This window comes from Conger conger, chromosome 10 (genome assembly GCF_963514075.1).
Source record: "Conger conger chromosome 10, fConCon1.1, whole genome shotgun sequence".
NCBI classification, from domain to species: Eukaryota; Metazoa; Chordata; class Actinopteri; order Anguilliformes; family Congridae; genus Conger; species Conger conger.
In genome coordinates, this window is record NC_083769.1 from 19,103,642 (window position 1) to 19,128,615 (window position 24,974).

The 24,974-nt window shown below is 48.0% G+C and overlaps 1 protein-coding gene across 5 annotated transcripts in view; it reads left to right on the forward strand.

Annotated features, from left to right (window-relative positions):
• plekhg5b (pleckstrin homology domain containing, family G (with RhoGef domain) member 5b) overlaps positions 1–24,974 on the forward strand; it is a 70,720-nt gene that overhangs the window by 11,248 nt on the left and 34,498 nt on the right. For 3 of the 5 annotated variants that reach the window (XM_061258414.1, XM_061258411.1, XM_061258412.1), the window contains exon 2: positions 6,643–6,719. In XM_061258414.1, coding sequence (XP_061114398.1) covers positions 6,643–6,719 — 77 coding nt within the window. Of the gene's footprint in view, positions 1–506; positions 667–6,642; positions 6,720–17,702; positions 17,866–24,974 lie in introns of those variants that run through there. The other 2 variants (XM_061258410.1, XM_061258413.1) reach the window with 2 other exon arrangements.

Below are 24,974 nucleotides of genomic sequence, written 5' to 3' on the forward strand. Positions count from 1 at the left end.
CCTCTTCCTGGAAAGAAGGAAGAGAGGATGGAGAAGAGAAAGAAACGAACTTTGGAAGGAAGAGATGGGAGTTTGTCTCTTCTGTACTAAAGAGCTGGTTATTTAGAGGACTGATTGAAAATACAGCAGAAGTTCTGAAGTCTTTGGCTTCAAGTGTTGGATCGATGTATCGCCCTCTCTTGTTCCACCGGGCTTGGGTCAGAAGAGTGAGAGGCAAGGTTCCGGAAGAACAAGTTTTGCGCAGGTTTGGTGTGGAGGACTGCAGTTTTATGAAGTTGGTTTGAAGAAGGTGTTGGGTGATTTAGAAGAAGAAAGTGAGAAGTTATTTGGATTTGTTATTTTTGTGGGTACTGGGATCAGCGAAGGCTGGCGTTGTTGGATAGGGTCATGTGAGCTGTGCTTTGGTAAGGATGTTGAGTTGGTCCTGGGATGTGTTAAGAAGAGGAAGAGACTGGAAGAACTGCTGCTGTAAAGTACGCTGAAAGTAGGGATTGCGTTGAGGGGAGGTTTTTTTGGGGGGGGAGACTCGGAAAACTTTGGCAGGGATGTTCCCCTGGAAGAAGAGGGGGGCCTATGAGCTGGAGACCCTCCCGGCCTTCGTCTCCGGCCATGGGCAGGAACGCTTCACCTGGTCCTCCTCCCTGGACATCATTCAAGACCTCTGTGGTAAGGGTTTTTCCACGTTATGGGGTATTCAAGCAGACATCAGCTTTGCTTTAATATTTTTGTTCTGTCAGTGACTTTTATAAAATAAAAAAACTTGCTGTTCACACCAGGATTTTGAGCTTCTTGTGTGGGGTGTGGCTTTCTCTGTAATATTCTGAACTGTGGTGTGGACAATAATAAATATAGTCTGTAGTGAGGGGGACTGTGGGGGTGGGGCAGTGTGTGTGGTTTGTGTGATTGACCATTTGCTGAGGGTAGATTTAAAGGCCTCTGAGAAGGTAGATGGTATGTTACTCCGCCTCAAAACAGGGAAATCGTGCTCTGTGCTATAGATGGTAAGCATGTAGGCCTACCTTTAAGGACCTCACAAACGCACAAACCTTATGAAGGCTCGGGGCACCCCTGTAAATGGCACTGTTTAATGGAACAAGACAGATGGAAATAAAGGATGTTTGACCACTGCCACATCTACTGGTATGAGGTGCAACCTGGAGCTGAAAGGATTTTGTTAAAACAGAGAAGTGAGCAGAACGGTATCTCTGAACATTAACTGGCGTTAAATAAGAGCGTCAACCGTTCTGGTGCTGTGGTATTAATGGATTTTCATTAAACCTCTTATCAAGCCTTTCTGAGAGTTCAGTCAACTGAACTGGGCACTGGGTATGATGTCAGCCTTTATACCTTGCTTTCCTGGGCAGGTTCATCCATCTGAGCTCAACCAAATCCACATTATTAAACGCACGTTATCAGTTCACTGCACAAAACTGTGTCCTGAAAATCCAGGAGTAGATTTTTGATCGGTTGCCAAGCTATATTTGGGTTCGATATACGTTACATTTTCCCCCTTTCCACATTCCAGTTGAGTGTTTTAAGTCTCAGGGGAGTTGAGTTGTGAATTGTTTCATTCATCGGAAAAACCTGTTTAACCTTTTGTTCTTCTATTATAAAATGGTGCTTATCCCAGTCACCAGAGATTTGGCTTATGGGGGCTTTTATTTTGATTAAATGGCTTTGGATTGCCAGGCCAGTGAAGCTCATCTTTGTATTGCGCTGGGAGCTGCATTACTGAGGGGTGTGAGGAGCGTTTTCCTGTGTGCCACCTCCCGGGAAACGGGCTCTGGCACTGAGCGTAACGCCGATGTGAACAGTCGCATGAGGTAAACCGATTGTCGCCGAAGGACGGTGAGATTGGGTTGAAATTCAGCGGCGCGTCTGGCCTGTTTGAACGGTCGGATAGAGAGCGTGGCGTCTGGTATCCGGGAAGGTTTTTTTAATCGGTTTTCTGTCGTTGATTTACTGCGGACGTCTGGCCACCTGCTCTGCTGAAACTCTCTCTGGGTCTGGCCGACTGTCGCGAAAGGTAGGATGAAGGGGATGGCAGAGACATGAAAGGGTGCCTCTACAGCACGCTCTGCCGCTGTACTTAAGCCTCCTGCCTCTCCAACGGTTCCCAGAACAAGGTGATGAGGCACACTGGCTATTAGCCTGAGCTCAGGTAATGAGAGATCTTTTTCCCTGGACCTGTCACCTTCTGTTCTAAGAATGTTATTTACGACACTGCTGTTTACCTGTCAACTGGCATATCCTCTTACATTTCACATAGGCTTATCTTGGATACCTCGCTTTCTGATGAACACCTGTTTTCCAGTTATCTACTGGCGGAAAACTTTAGGGTTTGTGCGGATTAAAGTGCTGTGGTATCATTCTGTTTTGGCTTGATTTTGAGAAGTGCCCTCTCTGAGCTTATAGAACTCGGCTAGTATTATTTTCTACAGCTGTCGTAAGGGGTCATAGTTTTGAGACATCTCTCACCAGTGATTCAAATAATCGAGGTATAGCCTGTTAGCTAAAAGCCACACCAACTGAAATTGAGTAAGCCACGCCTACTGAAATTTATCGGGCCACACCTGCTGAAATTGATCAGGCCACACCTACTGAAATTGATCAGGCCGCACCTACTGAAATTGAGTAAGCCACACCCGCTGAAATTTAATTTGACACTTAAAGTCTTTAAAGAAAGATTCAGGTGAAGCTTTGGTGGCTTTCAGGGTTTTTACCAACAACATTTAATCAGTTGTGGTCAAAGCTTTTGACCGTAGGCCTGTCACCTGTGGGACCTGGGAAATGACCTCTCAGTGACCCAACACTCTGAGGCCAGAGCCGGCATAAACTAGCATAAACATTTAATGCGGCCATTTTAGGCTACAGCCATCCCTGGGCCACATGATTCAAGTTTAATGATGGGCGTGATTTATGTTGGAGTGCTTTTGGGCCCCCGCAGCATTCTTGTTTAGGGCCACCAAAACCCTAGGGCTGACTCTGCCCGATGCCACACCGTATACGCTTTTATACAAAGGCCTCGCTCTCTGGCACCCTGTCCTTACTCCCGCGAGTCACAGTGACCGTAACCAGACTGACCCAGGAACACCTGGTCCCCTGGCATGGCTTCACCCCCATCTGTCTTTCCTCCCCAAGGATATGGCAGCCATTACGTAAGCCGCTCCCAGCCGGTCGGTGTGTTATCGTAACTAGCCTGGTGCATGGAGTGCCACGCACCGATAACGACGACCAGAGGAACTAAATCTGTTAAAACAAAGAGAAAATGCATGGTCCTGGATTCCTGCGCAGAGCACACCGTGGTCCAAATTGAACGCAGGCTCTGGCATTCTCCACATTCCTCACAAATACGTGTTCAGGCCTCGACCGTGAGATTGGCGTCCTTTCTCTGACTAAACAAGGAGCGAAAGGGACCAAGGGATGGAGGGAGAGCAGTTGTGGAGCGAGCAGAGGGAAGGCGGCGATTGGGCGCTGGGAGGAAACGTAGAGTGAAGTGGCGGAAAGGTTTGCTGAGGTTGTGTGTCGGGCTTGTTCTGGGTGGGGCGCGGCAAGCCGGGGTTGGAGAGGGCAGGTGGTGTGTAGGGGCGGGGCCATGGCATGCTGGCCAGAGTTGAGGGCTGCTTATCGGAACAATTATGAGGGGTTGTTCTGGTAAATTCTCTGTACTGAGTTGAGCTGAGTTTATTTTTCTTTTTTGAAGTTATGGAGTTTTAGTTTATGCTGGCTGTTTATTTTCCACTTTCTCTCCAGAGGTTTATTTGCATTGAGAAAGCAATTCTGACATATTCTTCATCTGTGTGTGTGTGTCTGTGTGTGTGTGTGAGAGATACTCGTCCATTATTTAGCATAGTGAAGTGGGACCGTTTGTTTGATCCATGTGTGTACAGTGTATTTGTGTGTTTACAGTATACAGTGTTTATAGTGTTTTGCTCCTTCTGGGGTTGCCCTTTGTCATTGTGCAGGGTGATGGATGTGTGGGCTGGCTTCATGAATGTAATACAGCAGACCCATACATGCTGTGCTGTATGGCCGCTGTGCGTGGGGTCTTTAGCATTGGCTTCAGCGTTTATATTTCTGACCCAATCAGCAGTGCTGAGAGGAATCTCTGCTTGTATTCAAGAACAGCACAGAGCACAAGAGAGGGAGAAAGGGGTCGGGGGCCGAGAAGAGTAGACAGAAAAGGGCAGCCTAATTGATGGAGAGTGAGAAGGAAGCAGAATGAGAGGGAGAGAGAAGCAGACCGCTGAAATGAGAGGGTAAGAGAGCGAGACACAGGGAGAGAGCGGAGTCAGGCTGCCGGACACACCCTGCGCCACATCACCCTGTCATTACAGGCCACTTCACATCACAGCACGCACTGAAGCAGCCGCTGGCCTGTCTGTGAGTTAACTCCTACCGCTCCGCTAAACCAGCCCCTGTCTGTGAGTTAACTCCTACAGCTCCGCTAAACCAGCCCCTGTCTGTGAGATAACTCTAGCAGCTCCACTAAACCAGCCCCTCTCTGTGAGATAACTCCTACCGCTCCGCTAAACAAGCCCCTGTCTGTGAGATAACTCCTACAGCTCCGCTAAACCAGCCCCTGTCTGTGAGTTAACTCTAGCAGCTCCACTAAACCAGCCCCTCTCTGTGAGATAACTCTAGCAGCTCCACTAAACCAGCCCCTGTCTGTGAGTTAACTCCTGCAGCTCCTCTAAAAGATTACTCCACACACAAAGCAGCTGTGTGTGAATATACCTCGCATTTGAGAAGATGTTCTTGAGGAAAGGAAAATTTGTTCTTATCCGATATGTAGCCTAGAGACCACTCTTCAGAGGCCGAAGCCAGAGAGACACATCAAAAGAACAGCCTAACTTTTAGTTCCAGGGAGCTGTGGATGCTCGTTCTGACAAACTTATCTCTGTTCTCCTCTCTTATCTGTGTTCTGAGTCGATTATGAGCATTTGTAAAGGGTTCAGTGAGGGAAACAGAGGTAAGGGAAGCAGCCCCCCCAGGTCTGCCGCTTGTTAAAAGACTGAGAGCATCTCAGCCTGCCGCCAGGATGGAGGCACAGGGGGGTGGGTTGTGGGGCAGGTGGCCAGGGAGATGGGGGCAGGTTAGCTATATTTTTGCCTTCGACAGCAGCCTGGGGGGAGACGGTCATGTCTAAAGGGTAATCTCAGGTTGTAATCTTGCGCCTGCGTGTTCATCTTTCAGAGAAAAGAAATTGTGAAAAATAGCAGCCTTGTATACCAAAAAGGCAACTCAGGCTCCCAGCAGATTTGGTGTTGTGGTTCGTGCGATTGTCACTCATGCAGAAACAGGCTCACCTGTTCCTTTTTTTACTCTTTGTTTTGCTCAGTTTATTATTAATTTTTGTGAGTGAGTGAAACAAGTGAGCATGGCAGGGCAACGTGCTCTGACGACTTTGTGGTGGCCAAGTCCAGGTCTTCATCTGTTTCTTTATTCCTTTATTCCTTTTTTTAATTTTTTGATTTGATTCGTTGGAGGGACAGACTGTGTCTGTAGAGGGGCTGGGACACTCAAGCTCATGCCTTTAAGCTGTGCGTCTCTTTCCGGGCGTAAACAATAGCTTTTTTTCGTTTTCCACATTTTATTTCTTAAAATTTCGTTATCTATGTTCGACTGTGTTTTTAAGACTCTGTATGTCAGAAAAACTATGAAAATCAGCTGGTTCTGGTATCATGGCAGCTCTGGTACTCAACCTGCTGAATCTGCACAGGGAGAAGGGGAGGTTCCATGTCTGTGAGAAGTGGCACTGAAGAAGAAATCTCGTCCTGTCCTGAGTCGTGCCAGTGAGATGTTATTTAATGGAGGCTACATTTGCCGGGGCGGGGTGCCAGCTCTCCCAATCCAAAGGAATTGGAAAATCCCAGCAGTCCAGGAGCCCCGTAATGTCTGGAAACCTGGAGAACGCTGGCTAGCCTCTGGTTTTCTCGTTAGCGGAATCGCCCGCCGCTCACCTGAGTGTCTGTATCGTTATGGCGTTGCGTCATCGTCCGGGCCTCCCGGCACAAACGGACCCCTGCTGGGGTTGGGTCGGGATTTCTCAACAGCTGGTCCAGTCCGGCCTCTCAAAAACAGAAAGAAATATCGGAAGTCGAGCCGTTTCCTTTCTCTTCGTTCCCCTTCTCTACTCCCACTTTTGTTTTTATTTTTATCTGACCGATATTTGCCTCTCTTCCTCCACTGATGTCTTTTCTCACTCATTTATTTGGTTTGTCTTCTCTCTCTCTCTATTTTCTTTGTATCTTTCTTTTCTCTTCCTTCCTCTGAGTGCTCTTTGAGTCCCCCTCTGTGGTCGTAAAAGCCTCTTAGCTCATGTGTCTCGAGCAGGCTTTCACCCTGCAGTTTCCTCCTGTCCCTGTCTCTCTCTCTCAGTTCACTTAAGTTCACTTCAAAGTGCTTTATTGGCATGACAAATACAAGCGTATTACCGAAGCATAGGTTACACAAATTTATGAGAATTGTAACAAATTCTAATAAAACTGAACAATCTGGATTATACACACACACACACACACACACACGAACACAAACACATGCGTGTGTGCATGCACACTCACACACACACACACACACACACAAACGCTGCGTCTGTGTGTGAGTGATTGAGTAATCAACCACTCTTCCTTTTTTCAGATGAAAAGTCTGCCCAGGAGGAGAAGTGTGTATTGTGTCAGCACCCGGACTGCCCCGAGCGCAGATACGCCACCAAGGTAAGGGTCAAAGGGTCAAAGCCGAAATCTTCACCAAACGTATTTGCATTCCCTTTCTTTATGTAACCTTCATTAAATGCGGTTTTATATGGAATAATTAGTCTTATGATTTGCGTTGTAATAGAGTTCACACCAATCACGGTGTGAAATCTCCGGATCGTTATCTTATGAAGCATGGTAGTACCTTAGTGAACATCGTGGTGAAAATTTGGTGAAAAGCTGTCTAGGCCTTCAGGTGAAAAGAGATCGTTTTTTTAGCTGACTAGGTAGTAACTAGGCTATATCCGGTGTAAAACTTGGGGTATGTTGTGTTTAATGTCGGCTGTTTATGTCTAAAGGTTTCTCAACCTAGATTTTCACCCCCTAGATGTCCAGATTCCGACTTTTGCTCACTTGGGCACTTATGGTCAGGATGTTTGTATTATGTGCAGATAGTAAAAAAAAAAAAAAACCATACATACATACATATATATATATATATATATATATATATATATTTTTTTTTTTTGTGAACTTTGTCCCAAGTTTCGGAAATTGTCGGCAAGACTTGACCGACTTGTAACTCATTGATATGGAAACTGTGGATTTGTTAACCGTAGTTGACTGTAGTCTCCTGCGGATAAGTGTCTTTCTTCACGAGCCGGGGAGGGAGAGGGAAGCACGAGTGGGGGACCTGAACCCCACGGCTGTGAAATGAATCATTACTTCACTGCTTTTTGGCTTCTGAAAAGGACTGCAGCCAGATTAAGCCAGAGACCACGGTAGTCTGGCCAGCCCCCCTCCTCTACCCCCGTTAGCTCTTTATTATTAAAATGGTCCTCTTCTTTCTATGGGAGAGCGCTTAAGTGTTCCCTTCTCGTCTGTGAAGCCGGAACGCAAGAAAAAAGGGGATGTGGAAGAAGTGTGGAAAGAGGACTATTACGTGGCCAAAAGCCTCCAAGTGACGTGGCTGGGCCTGGGCTGTTGTTGTAAAATAACCTGAAACTGGCTTCTTGGGTCCCGTAGTCCAAGATGGCTGCTCATATGTAGCGTGCTCTGCGATGCTAATTGTGGAAGTTGTTCAGCGCTTGGCAGTATGGCGCCACTGAGGCGCCACTCTGCGGTGCTGTGAAATGGCAGACGTACAGGGAGCCAAGGCCAGGAGGGTCTGTTATGGCCTCTCCAGTGCAGGACTACTGCAGGATGGATCTGCTCTACGCAAAAACCGGGAAGTCAGGCAGAAATTGGAACTGCTCGTCTTTCCCAGACAGGGTTTTGTTTACGTGACATAACTCTTTGCTCCAGGAGAAACCTCCGACAAACCCCAAACACACACGCACAGGGACACACACACACACACACACACACACACACAAGCCTCTGCATACATAATCCCAAACACACGAACACACACACAAGTCTCTGCATACATAATCCCAAATACACACGCACGCGCGCGCGCACACACACACACACACACGCACACACAAGCCTCTGCATACATAATCCCAAACACACATGCATGCACACACACAAACGCACACCTGTATATACATGCGTATGGCCAAGCGCATGTGCACATGCACACATGTACGCACACGTCTACACACATACCCCAGAAATCATGCACACACACACACAAACAAACACACATCCCCCTATACACAGGTGCTAACACATACACACATGTACAGTTCTGCCTGTAAATGAGCTATATAGAGTCTGAAAGCCTGTAGCCCTGGCTCATAATCCTCCCCTAGTTTAAATAAACACAGAGTTTGTCAGTGTTAGCCCGCACATGTATGAGAGCCCCAGAGCTCCACCGTGTGTGGGCCATCCGCTTCCCTAGCCAATCACCTGCCCTACTGTCTGCTCAAGACCCGCCTACTTCCTGCTCCATTAGACTGCTGAAAGCCCCCCCTCCCCTTCGGATCACCCCGGTGACCGCTCAGGACCGGCACATTCTCTGCCCCATTGACCGCCCCTGGACCGTCACTGAACCCGCTGGACCGTCCAAACTGTCCACTTCTGTGTTGAGGGTCAAAAAGGGGTGAACAGTATCGAGCAGTATATCAAATTTCATATGTACTTTCTATTATGTAATAGATGCTCTTCTCCTTCCTATTGTATATGGTTTATAACCCCACCTCCGAAGTAAATTCTGATAGTCTATTTTCAGTTAATTTGTGCGGTTTTTTTAAATGTTTTGTATTATGTGACGAGATGCATATTGATGTATTTTTGAGTCCTTGCTATTTTGCCTCAGACCTGCCTTCTTGTGGTATTAAAATGTAGATTGTCTTCTGAAAAGGGGGGTGGGGCGTTCTCTTCCTGCACTGCTGCTGAAAGATGAGAGCTATGAGACTGACACTTGAGGTTGCTCATGCGCCCAGTATGGAGTGTGTTCTCGAGGCCCACCTGCATATTTTTTGAGTCCTTGAGATTTTTTTTATCAGCCTGGAGCTTTAGATTCCATACTAATCCAAGTAAAACGAATTGCAATTTTGGTAGAAGTATGCATATTTTATGGGTATAACTGCCATTTCTGTTTTTAAAATGGTTTCTCACGTTACATGACGTATATTTTTGCATGATTAAGTCGCTAAATGTTTTTTCACCAGCGAGGGAGAGAATTTATCTGTATTTGCAGCTGGTCGCCAGCAGGGGGAGCCGGTGACACGGAGTGCACTAAAGCACAGACGGTGCATTGTTCGCCGGGCTCGTGTGCTCTTTCCCAGGCTAATGTTGTGTGTGCTGACGGGCCTGCGGTTAGCGTGGTGAGCTCCGTGCAAGAGGTTGCCAGCCCTCAAGGCAGGCCCATGCAAAGCGGAATCAAAGTGACCCCTATTCATTCTGAACTTTGACTGAATCCACTGCAGGGTCCACTCCGAACGGAGCGTGTCCACTGTCCAGTCCAAAACGCATCTTCACCTGTGCCGGAAGGTTGTAGTTCTGTGACAGGTTGGTTGTTTTCTGACAGTGGGGTTCAGTAGCAGGTACAGGTGTGCAGTTTGGGAGTGATTTCTGCTGTTAAAGGCCTGTTTTTTCGCTCGGTGTCAGAGAGTAGCTGGGGGCCAGTCAGAGCTCGTTATTTGAGGGAGTGAGCCTGTTACATCTGTGCTCCATTGGGCAGGACCAGACAGCGCCCATGGGTGCGGGTCTCCATGACAACGCACCCCTCCCACTACCGACAGTTAGGAGAAGCGAAGAGGGGGATTTGTCAGCTGCTCTGCCAATGGCCCTATTTCACCCCCACACCTCCCCCCCTGCTTTAGTCAATGTCCCACATGGAAATTCTCACAGATACACACACACACACACACACACGCACACACACACATACACACTCAATAGGTGGGTTGTGTGCTACTGTCTGTCATTGCCGTATCTGTGAGCACTGCATTACTCAGTCAGAACTGGAACCACAAACTGAAGATATTGAACAGAAACCTGACAGGGCTCCACTACGTATTCTTTCCCAAGCCACTTCCTCCCAGCACCAGGCCCAGCCAGTCAGGCAAAATTGAGGGGGTCCAAATTTCCTTAAGAATACGGGGGGGGGGGCTCATGAGGCCGAAAAGTAGACAGCTGTAGGCTGTTTGGAGAAATGTCTGCATACACAATATTTATCTTAAATCAGTCTAGCTTTGTCCGTGCTGTTAGCTTGTTAGAATACTTTATTTGCTGTTAACTGCTGCCATTGCTTACTGTAGGCTTGCCTGTGTTTAGTCCCCTGTGTTAATGTTGAACCTATCTCTGCTTGCCCAGGCTGTGAGATTAGCGCTTTAGCTGCTCTGGCTAAAACGAATGCTGGCAAAGCTGCTTTTCCCTGGTAAGCTGACTTCAACAGAGTTTTGTCAGAAATGACAAAAGCGTTTGCTCATCACCAAGGCAAGCAGAAGCTGTTTCGCAAGGTGCAAGCGCTTAAATTGAGCCATCTGTTCGGACGATCCGCACTTCCCTGGGTATTTGATGTTCTGTTTTTCTGAAGGTAGGTTCTCTGCCATCTCTTGGGGAAATTTGATGGTGCAGGCTTTATTGGCTGGGTTTTAAGAAGGACATTGGCACATCTCGCTGAACCTGTGGATAACCTCCTGGAACCGGAACTGGCCGGTTTTATCTGGTTCCATGTGACACATGGGCTCTTGTATGTGAAGTGGTGCTATTTTTTGGCAGCAGGTATATCATTTTCTCTCTCAGTGACGTGTTTAGAATAGCATTTCCTTCCACTGAAACAAATGGTGCTCAAAGTCTGACAGACTGCATCCCAGCACTGATGCTTAAGAACTGACAGCCCACAGTGGACCACAGTGAACAGTGGCATGCTAAGCTAGGGCGATGCTTAGCACAGCAAAGTTTGACATGCTAACACTGGGGTACTTAATACAGTGATGTCTGGTATGCTAACATTGGGATGCTGAACAGAATCATTTCTGGTATGCTAGCATCGCATTGCTAAACATATTAATTCCTGGCATGCTAAGTCTAGAAGCCAGCGTTGAGGTGCTAAACACAGTCATGTCTGGCAGACTAGTGCTAAAGTACTTAAAACATGAAGCTACTGAACTGACTTTCTGTCAGGGTGTGCAGTTCCTGAGCTGGCTCTATGCTTTTGTGTATTGTGTCATTGTGCACCTTGGGCTAATGAGCTACATTACACATGTGGGGGAAGTTGTATCACTGAATCTCTCAACACAGCTGTCACTCAGCTCATGTTTGGTAGTTGTTTAGTTGACTTTTGTAAACTGTGGTGCTGATGGGGACAGTAGCTTGGAGAATCCAGTTACTGAGAAGTTTTCTTCACCTGTCTGTCCTCAGGAGTTGCAGGGTCTGAATAAGTTGCTGGTTTTAAGATGAAAATAAAAACTAGTTGACCCCTATCTCAATGTAGCCCCTCCTCCTGACCTAGCCCCTTCCCTGATTATAGCCCCTCCTGCATTGTCTAGCTCCTCCCCTGACTGTAACTTCTCCTCTGATTCTAGCCCCTCCTCCTGACCTAGCCTGATTCTAGCCCCTCCTCCTGACCTAGCCTGATTCTAGCCCCTCCTCCTGACCTAGCCTGAGTCTAGCCTCTCCTCCCAGCCTAGAGCATTAGCTTAGCATGCATCCATGTCATTTTTCCTGTGTTCTCTCTGCCCCCCACCTTTCACTAATGAGGAACATTCAGCCCTCTTTTGAAAATGTCTTGTGGCATCCAATATTGCTGTTGATTTGCAGATGTGCTCTCTGTGATGGGGGATTCTTTCCCGAGCTCCTGAACGGTGAGAGCACACGCCTGTGTCTCCGCATGGGGGGAAAAAACAGAAAAGCTGGCGTAGTCCGCCATAATATATGGGCCGTCACAGCAGTGAAGTAATACAGAATGTGCTCGCTTATTGTCTGTATATTCCTCGCATCTTCTGTTACAGTTATATAATGCCTAACACAGTAAATACAGTTTGAGAGGACAGGTTAATGGTTCTTAACTAAAAATAGTCAGCGGTGAGGCCGGAATGTTGGTTTCTGGGTAGCCGGACGGACGGGCGGTTGAGCGGTTGCGCAAGGCCTGCGCTGTGTGAAACGACGAAATTGCCACTGGCACCTCGGACTGCGCTGTCACACTGTTCCCCCTCCAGGCCCGATTTGGCTCAGAGTGTCACTGGGGAAATGGGCTGATCTGTTTCCAATGACAAATAAAGCATTTCAGCACAGTGCCAGTCATATACCACTGCATGGAAGTAGGGACCGACTGTGCCAGTGGAACGCTAATGGAAGCTTCAGTTAATTGGCAGAGGTTTGGTTTTCAGGTAATAAATAACTGTTCAGTATGGAATGTAGTTTCAGTGTTCAGTATGGAGTGTACTGTCAGTGTTCAGTATGGAATGTAGTTTCAGTGTTCAGTATGGAATGTAGTTTCAGTATTCAGTATGGAGTGTACTGTCAGTGTTCAGTATGGAATGTAGTTTCAGTGTTCAGTATGGAGTGTAGTTTCAGTGTTCAGTATGGAAAGTAGTTTCAGTGTTCAGTATGGAGTGTAATTTCAGGGTTCAGTATGGAGTGTAGTTTCAGTGTTCAGAATGGAGTGTAGTTTCAGTGTTCAGAATGGAGTGTAGCTTCAGTGTTCAGAATGGAGTGTAGCTTCAGTGTTCAGAATGGAGTGTAGCTTCAGTGTTCAGAATGGAGTGTAGTTTGAGTATTCAGTATGGAGTGTAGTTTCAGTGTTCAGAATGGAGTGTAGTTTCAGTGTTCAGAATGGAGTGTAGTTTCAGTGTTCAGAATGGAGTATAGTTTCAGTGTTCAGAATGGATTGTATGCTGTATAATTACAGTATGACTGCAGTAATTGAGCAGTCTGGAGTGTAATGGTTTCAGTGCTGAAGTCTGACAGAAGATTGTGCAATAGGTAGGTCTGACTGCTCTCAGACCGACAGTCTGAGTCTCCCTGCTGTACATGAAAACAGCCTCCTGTTTCAGCCGATGATGTCATAGGAAGGAAGACTTCCAGAACTGAGACCCTCGCTGCACTGTTGTAAATTACCGTAACATTTTTATTCTGCTCTTACAAGGCTCCTATTTTTCCTGAGGCATTTAACAATGACGTATGTTAAAATATATGATAAGATGTACAGTGTGCTTATGACCTTCCATGGAATACACTGATTCATAGCCAGGCCAGAATGTGTGTGTGTGTGTGTGTGTGTGTGTGTGTGTGTGCATGCGTGCACAGTTTGTGCCCGTGTGTGTGTGTGTTCTTGGCATGGAAGGAAAGGGAGACACACACACACTAGAAAGGTCAACATTTGACAGTGCAGAGATCCAGTCAATGTGAGGGATATGATTAGTTTGAACATGAAAGTTCACCTCCCTTGCTGTTGCACTGTAGGCAAACAGGACTTTACCTGGAACCGAGGGCGAGCTGCTTCTTGCCTTGTGTGTGGTGTCACGTGTTCTAGTGGAAAGTGACCCCATTTTTATCAATGTGCAAGACTCTGATCCAACACCAGACACCTTCCTTTGAACCAAAAACCCTACTCTATTTCTGGAGCTTTTACGTCTGTTCTGTACATTGAGAGAAGGCATTGCAGGAATTTGAGCCAAGGTTAAAATTTGAGGCAAACATACTGTCTGCATGTTTTTTCTTGTTGTGGCTGTCAGTATAAAGTTAATAGTTTAAATGTTCATGGGGGGAAGGTCATGTAAAAAGGGAACCAAAATGGCCTCAGAGCATACATGGTAAGAATGGGTAAATACGGAAGGAAGTGGAGCCGTGGCTTAAGTGGAAATTTCCTCTTCAGACGCCATTTATTCATTTTTAGTTTTTGTCGGTTTTTCAAGAGTCGAGAGTCAACTTGTGATGTTTACTTTCTTGTAAGCAGACTTTTTTGACTTGCTATTCACCTGCACTCTATTCCTCTCTACTGCAGTAACTGCAGAAGCTGCTGCTAATGTGCTTTTTAAATGGCAACGGTCGTTACTATAAACAGATAGGCAAAGCTTTAGGTTTAAAAAACAAAGTACACACACACACACACACACGATAGGAACAAAATCTGTAACGCACTACAGGGCAGGACTACCCCTTTAATCTGTCTAGACCGGGAAAGAGACCTTGAAGCGGGCCTAACTTTAGTAAACAGGCTCATGTCCTGAGCTTCAAAGCCCTAGATTCCTAGAGGAAATCCTGCCTCTCTCTTTCTCCCCCTCTCGCTCTCTCTGTATTTGCAACAAAAGCCACTCAGTCCGCGTCCATGCCAATGGCGCTTGAAGTGCCGACACCCCCCCCCCCCCCCCCCCACAGCAGGCGAGGGGTTAAACCTCAAGGTCAGGCAAATTGGCCGGGGACAGAGGCAGCAAGGGGCCCCTGCCCCGGCAAGTACATCCCCCCCCCCACACCAGACACACACACACACATACACACACACACACACTCACACTCACACTCACACTCACACACACACACTGACGCACATGCACACGCACACACACACACACACACACGCACACGCACACGCACACACACACACACACAGGAACCAGCCAGTAGTACAGTGATACACCCCTCACCCATCTCACCCAACATAAAGCACATATAGCCTGAAGGAATCCCTGCCATCGGAGTCTAATCCAGGTGGGTAATTGCATTTCTGGCTGCACTAATTCAGAGGGACAAAGGGGCTCCACAGCACAGTAGGGGCCCGCGGTGACACGCCGGGTGTTTCAATAGAACGGGGCCACTCCCCGACCGCACCTCAACCCTCAGTGACCCCCCCAGAACCTCCCCTCCCCACCCCACCACACCCAGACTCTCTGAGCACCTCAGCCCTCAGTGACCCCCCCAGAACCTCCCCTCCCCAAACCACCGCACCCAGACTCTCTGAGCAGGCTAATAGCGAGGGGATTTAAGCTAAGCTCGCAGAGGCTGTGGTTAAATGACAGAACAGCGGAGCGCGGCTCTGGCGTTGGCGGCTGAGGGCAGGTCGCGCGGCAGGCTAGCAGGAGCAGCACGGCGGACGCCTGCAGACCGTGGAGAACGCGTGCGGTCTGTCCCCTCTCAGTCACCGCTGAGGCATCCGCCGGCCGGGGAGGGGGGGTCAGAGCCGCGCATGCGACCAGCGTCACTGCCCTTATTTGGGGTGGGATTATATTTCTGGATTGATTCAGAAAAAAACTGATTCTCACATTTTTCCAGGATTGGTAGTGTTTGACTGGAAGGTTAATGCTCTCTCCTCCCGCCGGCTGTCAGCGCGCACAAACGGGTTGCGGTGTGTGTGCTTATGACAAACCCCCGCTCTTGTGCTGTTGAGACATTTGGGATCAGTAAACGTTCTGATTCATCAGGAAAAAGTCGGAGCTTTCTCCCACACACACACCCCCGCCCTTCTTGAGTAGGAAGCTTTATCTTGTTGATTCCTGTATCAACACAGCAATGGCATGCTATTAAATGCTGTTAAATCATGTTTTTAAATGGGATTAAGCATGCAACTGCAGAAGTGCATTTTGTGTCTGGAGCAGACTGTGTGTAATTAATGTGGATGTTTGTTGTTCTTTGGGTCCGTGCACAGTCATAATGCCCTTGGGGTGGGAGAGGAAGATTCTGCCAACTGACTCTTTTGAACTAATCATGAGATTTTGCTGTCCACAGAGCAACAACAGTATGTGTTTACAAGAATTCAAGAACCTTATCCTCAAGGATTATAAGGTTCTAACTGACAAAAATGAGTTAGTGTCAGAAATATGTTCTTTATATGGCACAAAATAATACTCACTGAGAAATGTATTAGGAACGCCTGTACACCTACTTATTCATGTGTTTATTTGATCAGTCAATCGTGTGGCAGAAGTGCAATGCATACAATCATGCAGATACAGATCAGGAGCTTCAGTTAATGTTCACATCAACCATCAGAATAGGGAAAATCTCAGTGATTTTGACTGATTGTTGGTGCCAGACAGGGTGGTTTGAATATCTTAGAAACTGCTGATCTCCTGGGATTTTCATGCACAACAGTCTCTAGAGTTTGCAGAGAATGGTGCGGAAAAAAAACAAAAAACTTCCAAACAGCGGGCAAAAATGCCTTTTAAATGAGAGAGGTCAGTGGAGAAGGGCCAGACTGGTCATAGCTGACAGGAAGGTGACAGTAAAACAAATAACCCCACATTACAACAGTGGTATGCAGAAGAGCATCTCTGAACACACAAAGTGTCAAACCTCTTAAGTGGATAGGCAACAGCCGCAGAAGACCAATAAGTCTAAAAATAAATCTAATAAATACCTAATTAAATGCTCACTCAGTGTATATGTGTGCATAATTTAAAAGGCTGTATCTTCTTGGAGCCCACTGACTTTGGAATCATTAAAGCTCAATATCTCAGAGCCACTCACAACTCAGATGGAACCGTATAATTCTGCGGTCACGGAGTGTGTCGCTGCTAGCTGTGCCTATTTTTGCTTTTGGGACACTTTGTTCTCCCAGGACTGTTCTGCCCCTCAGCTCCCCTCTCCACGGGTCACAGACGAGCGCCCTGCCTGTCCCCCGCTCGCCCGTCCCCCCGCTCAGCCGCGTGGAGAGTCTGGTCACTGCCGGGCGCGCCTGCCCTTTAAACGCTAATCCTCCCCAGTTTACGACCCCGCGACAGCCAGAGAGGCAGCCCGCTCCGTCTCTCTCCGCCCCAGCCTGGCTGCCCCCGGGACCCCCGCTCCCGCTCCCAGGGGGGCCGCGTGCCCCCGCGTGCGTTCTCCCCCTCGCCCAGAGGGCCTGCTCTAGATTTCAGCGCTGATCACTTACTTCTGTGGTTTTTACGCTACTTCTGAGAAAGGAAATTACTCTCTTCACCAAAAAGATTAGCTAGATTCTTTCGAAATGAAGCACCTGCAGTTCGACTTTAGAGCGGAGTACTGTCGAATGTAGTGTTTCGACAGTTACTGTTACACTTTTGGTTCCTGCTGTCATTAGAAAAATGCTTAATAATTTATTCTGCAATCTAATATAATATAATATAATAATGTTCAAATGGCTGGATTTGGAGGTGCAACTGTAAAGATATATCTGAACGTGGGCAATTCATGAGGAACTATGCTTTCGAAACTTTACGAAGGTTACCATGGAGAAAAGAAAAAAGGGAAAGTTGAGGAAATCGAAGAGAGGACAGTGAACTTCAGTGATGGAAGATTGGTGGGGGGGAGTCAGCTGTGCGGAAAACGGTGGGAGCAAAAGTAACAGAAAGCGACGGAAAAGGAGAGGGGAGGAGAACGAGGGATGGGAATTACACAGGACAGACACAAAGAGGAACAAAGGGAAGAGAAAAAACTAAAACAAGAGGAGGAAGAGAGGGAGAGAGGGAGAGCGAACGGGAGTGAACGGGGGACGATCCAAACAGTGAGTCAGTAGTCTGCAGATCTCTGGCTCGGCGTGTGTGAGGGGGGAGGGGGGAGGGGGAGGAGGCGGGATGTCGGTTCTGTGAGGGGGGCGTCGGTGTAAACACAGCGTCTCGCTCTGCCTGCCTCATTCCAGCAGTTCCCTGACTGTCGAGCACCAGCGCTCTCTCCCGGGGGAAACCCACCTGTTCCGTCCCGGGTCACAGAGGGTTCCCCGAGCTCTGGGCCGGCAGCCCCCGGGGCCGTCTGTCACTCTCGCCCGCCAACCGGCAGAAATCCCGTCCGCCTGGTCCCTGGCGTCTCCGGCCGGAAGGTGAGTCACAGGGAAAGGGCGGCACGCGAGAAGTCTCGGACCCTTGCAAGCCCGTCTCCGGTTGCTGTGTCAGTCGCGGGGCTGTCGATCCGTCCGGTTCCGTGCGTCTCTTCCCTCTCTCTCTCCGCGGCGTGTGGAGCCTGGCTTTCTGCTCTTTATTGGTCTCGGGTTTGTTGAAACATGCGGAGGTATGATGTCGGTAGGGAGGGGGGAGGTGGGCGTGAGCAGGTTGTGACTAGAGTTGACTTCAGGACTGGGCAGGTTCTCGCCCTCCTCGTCGTCCACTGTGAGCGTTGCGGGGAGGGAAACACGGCGCCGCGGAGACGCCTCAACACCGCGGGAACGCTCCGTCTCCGGGGGCGACGGCCGCGGGACGGTGCGGGAGAAACTGGGGGCGACCCCCTCCGTTGTCCGGATCCTCGAGAGCTGTCGTGTTGCTCTTCACATCTGCTTCTCATATCAACAGCCCGCGGGCTCTTACTGTTACGTGCACACACACACAGGTGCTTCACACATACACTTAAAGATGTAGTGTATGTTCATGGACATGGATGTGTGCACAGTTGTTCCATGCAGACACACATGTACACACGCAGACGCATACGTCCGATCAAGCGCAGAACCGAAACTGGCTCCCAGACGATCAGTTTCCGAAAAGAAAGTCTTAACGGCCTCATTCTAAATAAGGATTGAAAAGAAAAACCAGACATCTCCTTTGCTGGCTTTTCCAACTCCAAACCATTGCACATTTTTTCCTTACTTCCCCTACATCTAGCTTTCTCCCTCCCTCCCTCTGCCTCTTATTCCTCTCACTCCTTTCCCTTCTCTCTATCTCTTTCTCCCTCCCTGTCTCTGCCTCTCTCTCCCCTTCTTGTTCTCCCTCTCTCAACCTCTGCTGTATCTGTCTCTCACTTTTTCCCCTCTCTCCCCCCTCTTTCTCCCCCTCTCTTTTTCCCCTCTGTCTGTCTTTCTCTACCCTAAAGCTACGGAATGTGAGTTTCATCATCAGTAGGCCTTATCTGGAAGGTCATTGGCTGCTTGTTACCATGTCCATACCGATAGGCTGTAAGCTGTACTTTGTTTTCTGCGTGGCCACATCGATTTTTCTGCCTGTGTGTGACAGAATTATATAAGCTCAGGGAGCGTCACAGGGGTCAAGATGCAGCACCTGTCCATATACAGCCAGCTGCTCGCTTACTGTGGTTTCCTGGGGCCTGGTGCTAGCCTGGCACTTACTGTGTCTGGGGCCTGCTGTTATTCTGGAGTTTGATGTTATCCTGGGGCCTGGTGTTGTTCTAGGTCCTGGTTTTGTTCCAGAACTTGGTGTTGTTCTAGGGCCTGGTGTTGTTCTAGGGCATGTTGTTGTTCTAGGGCCTGGTGCTGTTCCAGGGCCTGGTGTTGTTCTCGGGCATGTTGGTGTTGTTCTAGAGTCTGGTGTTGTTCTTAGGCCTGGTTTTGTTCTAGGGCCTGGTTTTGTTCTAGGTCCTGGTGTTGTTCCAGGGCCTGGTGTTGTTCCAGGGCCCGGTGTTGTTCCAGGGCCCGGTGTTGTTCCAGGGCCCGGTGTTGTTCCAGGGCCCGGTGTTGTTCCAGGGCCCGGTGTTGTTCCAGGGCCCGGTGTTGTTCCAGGGCCCGGTGTTGTTCTAGGGCATGGTGTTGTTCCAGGGCCCGGTGTTGTTCCAGGGCCCGGTGTTGTTCTAGGGCATGGTGTTGTTCCAGGGCCCGGTGTTGTTCCAGGGCCCGGTGTTGTTCCAGGGCCCGGTGTTGTTCTAGGGCCCGGTGTTGTTCCAGGGCCCGGTGTTGTTCCAGGGCCTGGTGTTGTTCCAGGGCCCGGTGTTGTTCTAGGGCCCGGTGTTGTTCCAGGGCCCGGTGTTGTTCCAGGGCCCGGTGTTGTTCCAGGGCCCGGTGTTGTTCCAGGGCCCGGTGTTGTTCCAGGGCCCGGTGTTGTTCTAGGGCCCGGTGTTGTTCTAGGGCCCGGTGTTGTTCTAGGGCATGGTGTTGTTCTAGGGCATGTTGGTGTTCTAGGGCATGGTGCTTGGGGAATAACGGCAGGGATATTTTGAGGGTGATGTTTTTGGGATATCTGATAAAGATAAGAACACGCTTCGCCCAATATGGAAAGCTTCTTCCATATTTGGCGATTTCAAACGGATTTTACTTTGAACCCCCTGTCTTGCATTATTGTCTTGTATTGTCATTACTATTATTTTGAATAATGGTAAAAAGCAGGGGAGATGATTTTTAGTCAGCTTCCGCAGTCAATCAAGGTGACTAAGTTCAATTCATATTGATATGAATATAGCACTTTTAACAGGAGGACTGTCACAAAAGACGCTTTACAGAGTAAGAGAAAGGAAAAAAGGTGGGGAACATCAGCTCCCTGTGGGGAGAAAAATCGCCAAACAGTGGCGAGGGAAAAAAAACACAATGGGAAGAAATCTCGGGAGGAACCCAGCTATAGGGGAATGCCCATCCTCTGCTGGCCTATGGGTATAGTTGGTAACCGCTGAGGTATAGGTGTTTGTGCTGCCTATGCTCTCATGGAAGAAGCAGAAGGCCTGCAGGACTAATGGGATCCAGTTCTGGGTTATATAAGGCCTGGTGTGAAACTCTCGCCCTGGCACTGATGTGCCGGGGCCCGGGCCAACTGCACCAGAAGAAAGTGCCGCCATTCGCCTGGCCCGAAAAAATAAATCAGACATGCACTCGGCTCCCCTGGGGCTGCCTTCACTCTCTCTCTCTCTCACTCTCTCTCTTTCTCTCTCTCTCACTCTCTTTTTCTTTTTCTGCCTCTCCCATTCTATTGCATGTCCTACTCCCTTTTACTCCTTTTCTCTCTCCCTCTCTTTCCCTCCCTCTCTCTTTTTCTCACACTCCGCATCTTGCCGCAGGATTGTCATCTCGAGGCTTCCTCCTCGTGCTTCCTGCCTGGTCGAGCGTTGGGCTAAATCTCAATCTCCAGTCCTGGAAGGTCGCAGTGTCTGGAGCTTTCTCTGGGATCCCTTCAGCCCGTCAAGTATCCACTTCAGGTCTTGGAAACAACATTCATGGATTAGCCACCAGGGCAGGAAAACATTTACTGCCAGCGGGCCCTTTAGGATTTGAGTTTGAGATCCCTGGGCCAAACTGTTGCCCCCGTACTACTCCAATGTCCTGCTTGTTTCGTTATAAAAATCTGTCAATAATGTTAATTGTTGATTAATATAAAGCTATATGGCAGACCAGTATCAATATGGAAGTAACTGGAGTGGAACAGTAACAGTCAATGCTGAAACAATAAAAAGTGCCTGGTTGGACATACTAGTCCGTTATATGTTTTGCCCCAGTACATTGGCAACATGTATACAGTGTTTAATGTGGAACTGCAATATTGAAATCATTTTGGGTGTTTTTTGAAAAGCTAACTGGTAATTTAAGACGTTGTGGCTGTTAAAAATGCAAGAATACGTTTGTGCATTGTTCTAAAATAAAATAAACAAAATCGTTTGAAATAGAAGAAGCTGAGCTATATTCTGTATGGGCTCCTGATGACACCGGAGGTTTGCTGCAGCTCATGACTCTTATCTGCTTTAGGACAGGCTGTGGTATCAGACGAGCTGCAGAGAAACTAAAACACACATGTTGGGTTGTCCCTAATGTCCTTTCATAAACTTCCCAGAAATATATTTTTTGTTCATGTCTTTGTTTAAACATTACAGTGGCATCCTTTTCATGAAACCCTCTTGGCTGTAGCCATTCAATATCACATTAATTTTCATCCAGCCACGATTAAGCTACAGGGTGTTAGCTGTATGAATCTGATTTGTGTAACGGTTCTAGGTTTACATAAGTTAACTTGCATTAGCGCTTGATTAATGTTGCATTCGCACTCTTTGGTCAGGGAATGGGATTAGCCAGGCCTGGCACTGCTTCTCTGGTGCATATACTTACGTTCTCTTTTATTGTAACTTTCTCTGGATACGAGCGCCTGCAAAAGAATTTTAATGTAAATTGTCTTGAAAGCTAAACTGTTTATAATATCGAAGAAAACTCCCCTGGCTGCCCTGTTCTCTGCAGGTGTTTAGTGCTGCCCTTTGGATTCCCCAATGTGCCTGGAGAGCAGGATGGCAGAGCCTGTTATGGTTTTGTTTTTTCTGGCTGCCTCTTCATCTCTCAAAACTTACCGCTCGAACCGAGCGATTTAGCCCTCTCCCTTGTTTGTTGGTTTATTTATATGTGTAACATGGCCACTGGTCGTGATAGCCTTTGCAAGGGTGTTGTTTTAGCTCATTCATAAGTTGTTGGAGTGCGCTGTCTGTTAAATAACAGAGTTGCAAGAGTAAGGTTTGAATTAGGAGTAGCAGAGGGGAGGAGGGAGGGTGATGTTTTGAAACATCTGGTGTGGCAGCGCCATTGTTTAATATCTCTAAATCATTAGCTTACAGCCCATGATTGCCAGACAAGCCTTGGACACTGTTTAGAGAACGAGGGAGGGAGACAGAGATTGTGTGTCTGTGTTTTTGCATGTGTGTGCACATGGGGGTGTGTGTGTGTGTGTGTGCGTGTGGGAGTAGAGCAGTATCAGGGAGGGACAGATTACAGTCACACGCTGCCGATACCCTACGGACAAGTTCTCAAATTGATGAGTCACAGCTGGTGTCAGAGCCATGTGACAGTGCTACTGTTGCTACTATCAGACCCACCAAGTCCCACTCTGTGTTTCTCGCTAACTTTCACAGGGCCGGCTACCTTCAGTTTCTGTTGAGCGGCCTGCCAGTTTCAAATCAAATCAAAACATATTTATGCAGCTCATTTTACAAAACATTCCTCACAATACACTGCTTGCCATACCCTGGCCAGAATCCCTACAAAAACAAGCCTAGGGTTACAAAGGTAAGGAAATCTCCCTAAATTGCATGTAACCTTGGGAAACCTTGCCCTTCCGTATCGAGCTGGCTCAGGGTGTGGGTTCAGTTTTCGGGGATTCTGAATTACTGTATCTCTGGACTGATGGCAGCCACTTTTATTCTGCTTGGTGTCTCTGTTGCTTGTGTTATATGGTTCTCATTGAATCAAACAAATAAACAGCTTTAATCTATCACCTGTCAATGTTGTATCCTAACATCTTCAGTTCTTCGTTTTGTCAGTCAAATATTTTGATACCACTTCCTGGTAATGTCATGCAAAATGTGTTACACCATCTGGGAAATGTGTTTATACTGTAATTACCTGCTTTGCATATATATAGTTTTAGTAATTTGGTTGTTAACACTCAACATGACTGTATTGAATTAATCTCTTTAATTCTTTGTCACTCTTAATCTGTTGCGATCACTATATTGTAAAGGCACAACTTTAAGGGTTAACTAGATTTTTTTTCTAGATACAGAAATAAACATGAAACATGACCAGCTGCTTGGAATGATTTTCGAGCGGGAACTTAGCGAAACGAATGACTAAACTCAGTAATTAAACCCAGGGTTAGTCATTCCTTTTCTTCACCGTCTTGCTTTGAAAGGTCACAGGTTCCGTTCAGGATTGCCTGGCATGCACTTGTTTCATCCAGAAGGAGAAAATGCCTGGATTCAATTTGGAAGTACCTGGAAGAGGCCTGGCAGCCTCCGAGGTCAGGCGGGAGATGTTGCCTCTCTGGTCCAGACGGGATTTTTGTGATGGGTGGCGGTTTCGCGGCTGAGCTTTGAGTAGAGGATTGGGGATAGTTCGCTAGGTGTGGAACAGTTGTACCTCTCTGAGTGTCTGTAATTGGCACAGGAAAGTAGCGTGACCCTGCTAGGGCATGAAAGAGCAACATGGTCTTGGTTTCATAGTCAGTATCTCTCATTCTCTCTCTCTCTCTCTCTGTCCCTCTCTCTCTCTCTGTCCCTCTCTCTCTCTTTCTCTCTGTCCCTTTCTCTGTCCCTCCCTCTCTCTCTCTCTCTCTCTCTCTCTCTCTCTCTCCTCCTCCTCCTCTCTCTTGCTTTTGCTCTCTCTGATGCGCCAGTGTCAACAGAGTAGCGGAGCTGGAGTGTTTGTGGGGCAGTGTGTTGCAAACACACTCGCTCAGATGCACCGCATATCCGTAAACATTCAGTTCACACAGGAGTAGCTCGATAAAAACATTAGGGTTCGAAAACACACATACACACCACTGCTGGACACGCACACGCACACGTACACGCACACCTACGCAAACGCACGCATGAGCACACACAGGTGCGGGCTACCGCACGCCCGCTCGGTGTGGGGTTGTGTAAGAGGTGGGCTCCAGCAGGACCGGCTGCGGAGATTAACTGCGTTTGAGCCGTCTCCACAGACAGCCGGGCTCCGCGCTGGCCTGTAAGAAGGATAAGGCTCAGAGGCTGAGTCTGGCTGGGTGCGTGCCCGCCGCTTTGAGCTCCAGCTCTTTGAGGTGTGCTGCTGCTCGTCCGCAGAGCTGGACACGTCTCCGCACTGTCTGTGCAGGCCTTCCCCGCCTACGGGAGCCTCACTGGGACAAACGCATTCACTGCTTTTACTCTACTCTGTGTTCAAGCGTTGCGGCTTGGAAGTCTGGGCTTTAGCTGGGCCAGTCTGTGAAACACTGTGATCCTGTGAAATCCCGACAAGATTGTTGATCTCGGGACCGTTTCTCCCATTTCAGCCAATGAGCTCTCTAACTGTCACTGCTGTAGCTGGCCTGGGTGGTTATTTCCCTGACTGTTCTGACCTTCACGTCTGGTTGCTCAGTTTGGTAGGAAGGCCTGGCCTTGGTAGTGTCTGGGTTGTGCCGTATTTTTCCATTTTGTTACAATGGGCGTAACGATGCTCCTAGAAAGGTTCAAATATTTTTATGATCTCCAGATTTTTGCCTCCAAATAGCTTACTCTTAACTGGCAGAGCCTTGGTCTTCATGCCGGTATGACTGATCTGATCTGCTGTTTCAGTTGAAACCTCACTAAGGCACTCACATCTCGACACGGACAACCTAAATTCTCCCGAGTGCACTTCCAGTCAGTGGCAGGCTATTATAGTGGTGGCTAACAAGCATTTTAGCCAATTATGATTCCAATGGTTGATGGGTTGTTAGGCTTGCATAAAAGGTCACGCAATTTCTCTCCTGCGTAAACAAACCATAATTTTGTAAATACACATGC